The sequence below is a fragment of the Cottoperca gobio genome, chromosome 8 (genome assembly GCF_900634415.1).
Source record: "Cottoperca gobio chromosome 8, fCotGob3.1, whole genome shotgun sequence".
NCBI lineage: Eukaryota > Metazoa > Chordata > Actinopteri > Perciformes > Bovichtidae > Cottoperca > Cottoperca gobio.
The window spans coordinates 21,597,824-21,608,074 of record NC_041362.1 but is presented as its reverse complement, the minus strand read 5'-3'; the positions used below and the strand labels follow the sequence as shown (position 1 = coordinate 21,608,074).

Genomic DNA, 10,251 nt, shown 5'->3' with positions numbered 1-10,251 from the left:
TGTTATGTACACTTCTGTATTTAATTACCACTTGTGAAGCCCCGTGGTGGAACGTGTACATTTAGGCTACATTTACTTAAGTACTGTCGGATTTTACTTAATACTGCCTCCAAATAAATAGTGGGCAGTATTTCACCTTTAAACTGGCTCCATACAATCTAAATTCATCATCATCAGAACCATCAGTTATTACAAAGGCCTATGTTACGTGTTTTTATCTGTAAAGAGATGGACCAGGAATCTTTGGGTTATAATATCAAGTTATTTATTCAAACAATAGTGCAACAAAACATCAGATTATACTCATGAGGGCCATGAGAAATGCAGTTAGCTGTCTCGCAGTTTCACAAAAAGGCCCCGAATGAGCTCTAACATTTAGCCTATATCTCTAGCATAAGAGGGATGTTTTCTTCTTCTTATTGGTCGATGTAGGCCACCATCTAATGTGGACTTTGTTGGTGCGGTAGGCGTGTCCACGCCCCTTGGCACAGTTTCATCTTTGGTGTCTTCATTTGGTACCTGTTTACATTTATTGGGAACTTATACTACTTTTTGTATTCACATTTGGACTTATACTGCATTATGTGTACATATTTGGATTTACATTACATTATATGTACATGCTGAACAGTTAGACTACCTGGTGTATGCATTGATTCTTCATCTCTCTTCTAGTGTTGAAATATTTACAGTGTATGTATTACTCCTGTGTAATGCCTTGTCTGTGTATGATAAAGGTTGCAAAGGATGGAGTACTCGAACACCATTGCTTTAACATTTTAAGGAAGCTAAAGCGTTTTACACCTGATGCAAATAACAAAAATATCTATTCATATTCTCTCATTCTAACACTAGCAGTCTCAATAAGCAGAACAATGATCGAGTCTCCCTTTCGGCCAATAGCCTACAGGCTGTGGTTTTAATGTAATAGGCTGCAGTGAAACTAAATGACATCGTATGTGAATATTCTTAAGCGTGATGGTTACAAGTTATACATCAGAAATAGACGGTGTAGACCAGACGGTGGGTGTGTCTATGTGTAGACACAGGACTAAATATTTGTGAGGACCTCATTATTGTAGATGTTCAAATTCTAATTCTCTATTCATTGCGATAAATGTAAACAATGGTGAACACCTAATTGTTGGAATAATTTATAGACCTCCAAACTCTGAATTTGACACTTTCAAAATTAAACTGGATGAACTTTTGTATTGCATACAAAAAAATAATTTAAAAAAGTGTTTTTATTCTTCTTTTAACATTGACTTTTCTTGTTATTCCAAAACCATATTTGGCTCTTACATACTGTATACAACTTGATGTTGAAATTTGAGACACATTTCTGACTGGAGAATAATTACATAAGCCACTATGTGACCAAATGTATGTGGACGTCCTCGTCTGTATAGGAAAGTCTCTGTTGTCACCAGGTGTTTGACCCCGAGGGGCAAAAGGTTTTAGACAGCTGGCAGTTTGTAATCATATACTTGTTACCAACACAACATACAGCAAATGTTAGCAGACAGCCGGACGTCTTCATGTCACTAAATAGGAAATGAACCAGAAATACTTTAGTGTAATGACTTTAATTGGAGACAGATTGATTTGTACATCATAACCATGTTCATAAAGTGCAACACAGAAAAAAAAGCTCAAACTATCCAGCTTTTCTCTTCCTCCATAAATACTTCACATGTATTCATACCACAATATGAAATATTTCACCTGACCGTCCCTCGTGGAACACATACACATTAACTTAAAGCAAAATGACATACAGTACAGAATGTGAAACTCTTGACCTTCGAGTGCACATTTCAGCCAGGTTCCATTTCACCACGCAGGAGTTTGGATTAGACGTGCAGCAGGGCTTCATTAATTACCAAAGGGGGGAACACTTGATGATTGTTAAAGGGTCTGTGGTGAATATGATGCAACATGAACAAGAAACTGGAATACACAATGTGAAGTTTAGGTCAACTATGGCAGATAAAAGTTTCCCCCAGAAACTGTGTATGAAGCAGGAGATGAACTCAAGGGACACCTCTGAAACCTCCTACCCCATAATGTTTCACCGTCACATTTCCTTTTCAAATAGCTGTCACACACACATTTTAATAAGGGTTAGGTGGTCCCTTTATACTCCATGTATCATCGTTGTGGTGGCAATTCATTGTCCCTTCTTCTCATCTAACAATTGGTAGGAAAGCAAATGAGCATATTTCTTAAAATGTCTTCTGTTTTAACTTCACTGTAGAGTTTGTGTTTATAGATCACTAAAGGCTGATTTTTTTATTTGAATTGGCAGCCCGGCCAAAAAACAAAAACTGCTGAATTATCATATCTGTACTAAAGGTTTTGGACCACGGCTGTATGCATTACATATGAACAAAATTAATCATCATTCTACTAAGTGCGGTTATATTAAATGATGTCTTCAACTCCAGCCCCAAGTCCATTAAGTCCACTCATTGGCAAACAGAAAGACAATCTTCAATCAACCTGGTAACATTTTGTTTTTACAAAAGAAAACATTAACACACACATACAGCATAGCAAATTCAAGCACCACACAATAAGCCTAAAAATACAACATCATCACCAAACAGTCGTCAAGCATTCGAAGCAAAAGCACCTTAAACAATCTTAACTTAAACTAATTAGGTCAACTGATCGTCATAGCTTCCAACTAGGAGGTTCTGAATATATTCATACATTTGTGAAGGGAAAGAAACAAACACATTTTCACATTGTTACACGGTTTGATTCCAGTTTAAGTTTGGAATGACCTTACTGTTACTGTACATACTCTTAATGTACACGTCCTTTAGGATGTCAGCCCCAACACCTGACCATTTAGGATGAAGCACAGAAAAGAAGACAGAAGTGCACAATGAGAAGAACACACAGCTGAATCTTACCTGAAGTCATTACACGCACCCCGGCTCACTCAAATAAATACACTTTAAGCAGCCATTTTGGTAAAAATCTGTCACGTGTGATGTTGTTTTTAACATTTCTGACCTCAGTACCCTTCAGACAAACAGCTCATAGGATCATCTACGGCTGCTTCCACACCTGTAGTCTGGTGCATTTGGGCTGGATTAACAGACCAATAGTATTTGTTAAACCCACACATTTAAATATCAAATTATTATAATAACTCTGAAACGTATAATAATCTATAGTTGATATGATATTCATGCGTTTTCTTTATGTTCCTCAAATTTAAAACGTATGTAAACATGGGTGATCTCTAGAAATCACTGTGTACTAACAAAAGAAGAACACATCTTGAATACCAACACGATGTGCTTGTTTCTCGCTTCCTGCAGGAGGCCTGCGGTACGAACTGGTTAGTTTGAAGCATACTGAGACCTCGAGTCTGACCAGGAGGTTCAGGGAGACAGGAGCCGGCTGACAAACATGTCCAGGGAATGTGTGTAAAAGGGAAACTCAGTATTCAATTTTTTTACTGAATGTCTGTCTACTCATCTTCAGTAGATTATGCATACAGTACAGTGAGAGGTGTGTAAACCCTTTATATTCTCCAGTGATATAGACATGTTATAAAACAAACTCAAAATAATAATAATGCAGCAGCCATACTCTTAGATACTTAAACCCAAATGAGCACAGATGATCCCTTTGCACCGACGCTCATGATATACTTGCTTTTACCAACACCAATGTATAAGCAAGTGGCTCCAACGCAGTACAGTACTAGTGATTAGAGATATATATAATTCTACATCTGTAAGTAAGTGGATTTCCAATAACATTTCTGGAAAATCAATTGACAGATTGTTTAAAGATAAAATACCAGATGGGAATGTCTGCTTTGGGCTAATCCAGTGATTTAAATAACTGACAAATTAAGTCATTTTCTTACTGCTCACCTTCATCACAAGTCACTTCATACAAAAATTAAATATTGTCACAAAACAGTCCTGCTCATTGATTTGCAACAATCGAACAGCCAAACACAACATTAAAAAGATGGCTCCCCGTTTGAAATCTCTTTATATTGACTCCCCTAACCCAACCTGGATGATTAAAAACGATATCTTCAAGGGGGCACACAGAGCAGTACACAGGCCTAAAGCTTGAACCTGAACCTCGCCTGTACATGCATCTCTAAGTACAGACCCAACTGAACCCAACTGGTACTGACACATTTGAGACCCGGACCCAAGACAAGAATCAAAGCCTCCCTCTCCAGACTAATGCAAAGCATTGCAATCTACTGTGTGACACATGAGTTTGGTTACCTGGCAGAGCTAGAGAAAGAAAGAACATTTTCTTAAATTTACATTATAAAATAACAGAACCCAACCCGAGTCCAAAGCTTTAAGTATGAAATGGCCCAAACTCTATGTGAAGTACAGTGGGCCTAGAGTTCTGCTGCCCGGAGCCTGGTTATTTGTTACCTGAACTCTGCTGCAGATTAGGTCCAAATCATCCCTGACCATCACTGGAATATCTTTATTGGGAATTTTGGATTTTGCTAAATGAAACATAACGTAACATGATAACGCTCCAACACTTTACTATAATGTTAAGATCATGGATTCTCTTAGCTTAGCTAAGAATGTACTTCGAGCCACCATACTCACACCAACATGCTGTTAAAGGAAGTATATCATTGCTCCGAGCTGTTTGGTGTATGGTAAAAGCACACCATGATTTCAATGTGGATATTCAATCATGTGAACACAAGCTCTGACTAAGTGGTACCAAAGTGACCTGTGATGTGGATCTCCCCACTCTGGTTCTCAGTGCAGATGTGTAACCTTGATATTTTCTCACTGCTTTGTACTTCATCAGTGTCCCAGGTAAAAGGGCAAAGCAGGAATGTGCTATGTGTAGCATTTCAACGCTAACAAATAACCACGATGTGGGAATATTTACGTCCGCTAAACTGCATCTTATATTAACTGTAAAATCTGCTACATTACTTTATAGCGTGGAAGTGGAACTGTTTAGTATTCGAAGGGAACACAGTAGGAAGTTTCCTGTTAGCATACTGTGTCACATTAAAATACATATTTTGTTACTGTCGGCTTTGATCGACCTTTGGAGTTCTGCTTGCTTTTCAAAACAAATGGAGCAATGCCCTCTTTGCAGGCTGCAGTGGGGCTCAAGGGATATGTGATCTTAATTTTGGGAAATGCTAAATGCTACACATAGCTCCTTTGAGACTTTAAGAACACGTCTCTTCATCCCTCTTAAATTCCACTGCAAAGCAGCTTCTCTGCCACTATCAAGACCTAAACTGAAAGTAATAGACAGTGTTTGATACTCTAGTACAATATCCCAGAGAGTTTCCTGGAATGTCTCCTTATATGGTCATAGAGAAGATTGATCTCCCTTCAACTGAATCAATCAGAGGAGAGATGGGTAGAAAGAGGAAGGCAAAAAGGTAGATGAGCAGAAAATAATTTATCTTCCAGTCTTTCCTCCTCTTCTCTCTTCATCCATCGTTTCATGTTTCATCTCCTTCTCTCTTCTTCCTCTCTCTCTTTAGTCAGTAGCGTGTAGAGTACCAGTCATTGTCAGTCATCTGAACGAGCTCGTTGACCACGTCCAGCAGGTTGTAGTTGTATTTCTTCAGCAGCCGTTGGTTCAGTGGCCGGTCCCCGAAACCCATTTCCACCAGCACGGCCATCATGGTGTCCTGGGTGGACGCATCCACAGGAGGCTGCAGAGAAACAAGCTCCAATCAGTCCATGAATCCTTCTACTGATTATATTAAACCAAATGTCCCGGCAACATATGAACGGACCAAGGTAAATAACTGATCATTACTGAACCCTCCCCTCCCCTGGACAGCACCTGTCCAATCAGAGCAACCACAGCGCGGCAGGCCTGGCTTTGTCCACACGTTGAAGCAGTGTGCATGGAGCTATAGTATGAGAGATACTCTGTATACAAAGAGTGTGGATAGTAGTCTTTTACATTCTTCTAAACCAAACAAGCATATCCACTGTGAAGTATTGTGTTGTGCCACTGTGTGTGAAAGCTAAGAGTTTGGGTTCACGTTAGCAGCTCTGTCCTGCGCCATTATATTTTGGGAAAGCTTAAACCCCAGCAACCCCAGCTCCTTGTTTTAAAGACAGAGTTATATGTGCAAAAGTGTCCCCCTGCAGCCAACAATGTTTAATGTGATAAGCAGAGGTTATCTATAAAGGAATAAAGGAAATGTATGTTTTGGAAAAGTATGGGATCAGCCTTGGTATTGGCAGATATCCAATATTGATTGGATCAGGGCCAAAAAAAACAAAAAATGATCGGGACCTAGTTTAGTACTTTAAGAGGACCATGAACTTCTTAACAACATGATGTGTGACATAAGGTTGCTTTATATAAACTGACCTGTGTGGGGCCTTGTCCAGTGAACAGAGCTTTGTAGGCAGAAGCAGCTACTGACAGAGCTCCTTTCACCAGGCCGCTGGTGATGCCTGGGTGCCTGAGAAGGGACAATAAAGAGGTTATGTCCAAAACTGCCATGTGACAGCCATGACTACATCTCCAACTCAGCATGTCTACAGAAACAATGATGTATTCAATTAGAAAAGATGAATTTGTGCAGAAGTAAAATGTTGAACTTTGACACGAGAATGTACACCATTTAAGGACAGCTGTGTCAGCATTCACTTTTATTTAACCTCCTATACACGAATGATCTTCATGAGAAGAAGGATTTGACAGTTGAAGTCAATAGTACAAATCCGTTAAGTAAACTGTGTGAACGTAATGTTAGCAACAGTGCTAACGAGCTAGCACGTTAGTGGTTAGCTCGCGAGCTCCAATAGTACACCAACTATTCACCACCAAGCTTTAAGAACAAAATATTGTGCTGTACTATTTGTGTGAGTATGAGTGCATGTATGTGAGACCTGGGGTCCTCAGGGTTGTCCTCTTCTGTGTCTTCAGTAGCTTCAGTATCAACTGTCTGAGATTGTTCAGTATCAGATGCTGTGGTACAACAAAACATCATATTATCCTCAATTCCATCATACATTTATAGAGTTTGAAAAATAAAACACACAAACATTCTCATCTACAGTAAATCTCTCAACATCTTTGAAGCATGTAGTCGGTATCAGCATGGATAAGAAGAAGCTTAAAGCTGCTATGCCTTAGTACAGCCTCACCGAACTGTTAGTATGGCGGAAGATTCTAAGGACCTTTTCACACCTGAAGGTCCCAAACAAGGTTCAAGTTTTAGTTACGTTGTATACATTTGATCTACATATCTACGTCCTGTCGTCATCACCTACGTGAGCTGCGTCTCACTATACTGGACATTAAAGCTATAGCCAGGCGTACGTCTGACATTGGCGTGTTGTCAATTCGGCAAGCCTTCTATCGCATGTTAGCACCCGTTGTCGCAGTTTCTTGATCTGCGACAACTGTGGCGCCGTTATCCCGTCCTCTCTAAAATTAATTGGATTGTGTCAGTTAAACATATAGTCTCCTCATTATTTTGTTTTTGTGTATGAAAGGGCCCTTCTTGTTATTTCACTGGTAGAGCTATAGCGATGTGCTTACCGTCATCAGTTTGGTACAGTTCAGAGCCATCTGCTCCCTCCCCGGCAGCAGCAGGGTCAACATCTGTTTTTCCACTGCTCCCCGGACTGCACAATATCAAAGAGCAAGATTTTTTCAAGTATTTATAACCAGTGCAACAAACACTAACCATTTCATTCTTCCTAACCGCCAGAGACGGTAGGAAATACCTGGATATGCATTGTACATATGCACAGGTGGCCAAGACAGAATACCAACAAAGTCACACGTTCACTTGGTTGAAGCAAGCAACCTGATAAAACGTCCTGGCACCCTGCAGTCTTCTCCTTTTCAATGTCCTTTGATGTGACATTCCCTGTACAGTTCTGTACAGTAAAACTACTTGACATTTTATGTGGTCATAGGAACACTTCAAACAGAAAACCATTGCACATATCGACAAATCTATTCATCAGTTTTTCTTTGTTATGTTAGGACTTACTTGATATGTGCGTCCTCCTTTTTGGCCACAACAAGCTTCAGTACCGTAACTACATGAATAGACGTGCATCAAAATCCAAACGAGGTAATCCAACTGCTGGCTTAACGGCAGTAAGCCTCTGGCATTAGCGCACATCTATTGCAACACCAAGTATTCCCAAACCGCAAGTAAGTTAAGTCTGTTACTCTGTCATTGTTTTTCACATTGAGCCAAACGTTAGCTAGCTGACACGTAGGCTATTAGCTAATGTAGCGCCTGTTCCAGCGGATGTTTGCCAGAACAGCATAGCATCAGTTAGGCTAAGGCTACCTTTAAACAGCCTGTTCTATGTGAAAAAACAACGGCAAGAGAAACAGACTAAACAGAAAGTTAAAACAGAAAACCACTGAAAAAAGAGTGACTAAAAATCTAAATGCAAAAAATATCAAAATAATGTAAATTAATTGTTAATGCCTTTTTTTTTTCATAACTCATTTCAGTGCCTAACTTTTTCCAATAACAGGGTTTCCTTTTTCCACACATGTTCTGTTTTCAATGGCAAATATTATTTTCAATGCCAAAATGTAATGTCACTGTCCGGACTCCATATGAGATATGACATGACTCTGTTGTATGTAGTGATGGAGTTAGTGCTGTGGAATTGTACATTATGCATTATGTTTTTGCATCAGCTGCAAATAAAAATGGGGGCGGATCAGAAAACAAGGAGGCTTCTTATTATAATTGGATGAGATGTACTTATGACATTAGAAATGAGAACTAAAGGCATGTCTCCAATATTAGCCTGTTTCAAATAAAGGCCTGTAGCTGAAGATGGGCGGTACACTCATGCTGCTGTGTTTGTATTGCACCCTTCATACTGACCTTGGTGTGACGATGCCATGAGGAGGTGCCACCACTTCAGGTGTCAGCGGCTCATCGTCCAGCGTCTGAGACGTACAAAGCATGTCGTTGGCGCTGCTGGCGCCCGATACTCCCGTTCCTGGAGCCGCCGTGGCTTCATCTGCCTCACCCAGCTCCCCCTCTGGGATGGAACTGCCCGGGTGGTCGGGCGAAGGAGTTTCTGGGTCTGTCTTAGCTGGGATGTCACCAGGCTGGGACAAAGCAGAGCTGCAATAGGACGAGGAATGGGGAATTAAAGGTTCAATGTGTAAGATAAGACATAATTTAAACTTGAAACAATGAAATAACATTATCAACAGAGTGTGAAGAGGTAACAGTGATGACGTTATGTTAAACACGTCTCTGTGTTGTGTGAGATATCTCCAGAAGTTAGCATGCTAACAGCTAGCTGCACTCCATACAGTCTGTAATACCACGTGTTCCTCTAGAGGTGATAGTGAGTCAGTGTAGCTGCAGTCTGCCTCAGTACAGAGGGAGAAGAAGTACAGCTGCCGACTCTTGTAAATATCACAGCCATGTTCCTGTTTTATAGTTTGTTTATTGGATTACATTCAAAGTGGCAGAAAGGAGAAAATCCCCCGCACCACCTCTCCTCATCCTCCCAGCTGCCGGGAGGCAGTTTCTCTGACTGTATATCTGTCTGCAGCTCCGGGAAACAGTGTAGCTACAGTTAGCAGTTAGCTGGAGTTCAGTCACAGCACCGGGGAAATGCAGACTCCCTGTTGCTGCCGTTACACAGGTCCAGCAGCTGTGACTGCAGAGCTGGAGCTGGTTCTGCTGAGCTCCAAGTCTCTCCTGCCGCTGACTGGAGCTCCGTCTGATGGAGGCTGCAGAGTGCCTCTCTCCTCCCCGGCGGGCTGCTCTCCTGGCTACGCCGCCACCGGGGAGATGAGACGAATATGCGGTCGTTTTCTAGTTTCTGCCACTTTGGATTTAGTCCAATAAACAAACTAACGTAACGTTACACGGACTACAGCCCCGGTAATATCAGTGTCCAGTAAACACATGTGATCAGCTCCACATTAAGATCAGACAGCAGAGTTTTCTGACCGGAGATCAGAGTTTCAGCAGTTTGGTCGAATGTTGGTATTGTTGCCCTGCTGACTGACTGACAGACATCACACAGGAGTAAATGCAATACACAATATAAAGAATACATTAGAACACAATAAATATGACAAACTACTACAACTCAAATATGAACATTAGAGATTGTATGGACCCAGTTTAGAGGTGAAATACTGACCCATATTTCTTTGGAGCAGGTGGCTCAGAATTACACATTGTACCTTTAAAGGGAATGTGACAACCTATAGCCTCCAGTGGCCATA

General features: G+C 40.7%; 1 protein-coding gene across 2 annotated transcripts in view; it reads right to left on the bottom strand.

The window, feature by feature from the left end:
• Positions 1 to 1,570: 1,570 nt before the first annotated feature.
• The window catches only part of nbr1b (NBR1 autophagy cargo receptor b), a 28,779-nt gene continuing 20,098 nt past the window's right edge, over positions 1,571 to 10,251 (bottom strand). For both annotated transcript variants that reach the window (XM_029437576.1, XM_029437577.1), the window contains exons 19-23: positions 8,882 to 9,127; positions 7,558 to 7,643; positions 6,903 to 6,981; positions 6,379 to 6,472; positions 1,571 to 5,704 (exon numbers count right to left, since the gene is read on the bottom strand). In XM_029437576.1, the coding sequence (XP_029293436.1) occupies positions 5,531 to 5,704; positions 6,379 to 6,472; positions 6,903 to 6,981; positions 7,558 to 7,643; positions 8,882 to 9,127 (679 nt within the window). In that variant the 3' untranslated portion in view covers positions 1,571 to 5,530. The remainder of the gene's footprint in view (positions 5,705 to 6,378; positions 6,473 to 6,902; positions 6,982 to 7,557; positions 7,644 to 8,881; positions 9,128 to 10,251) is intronic.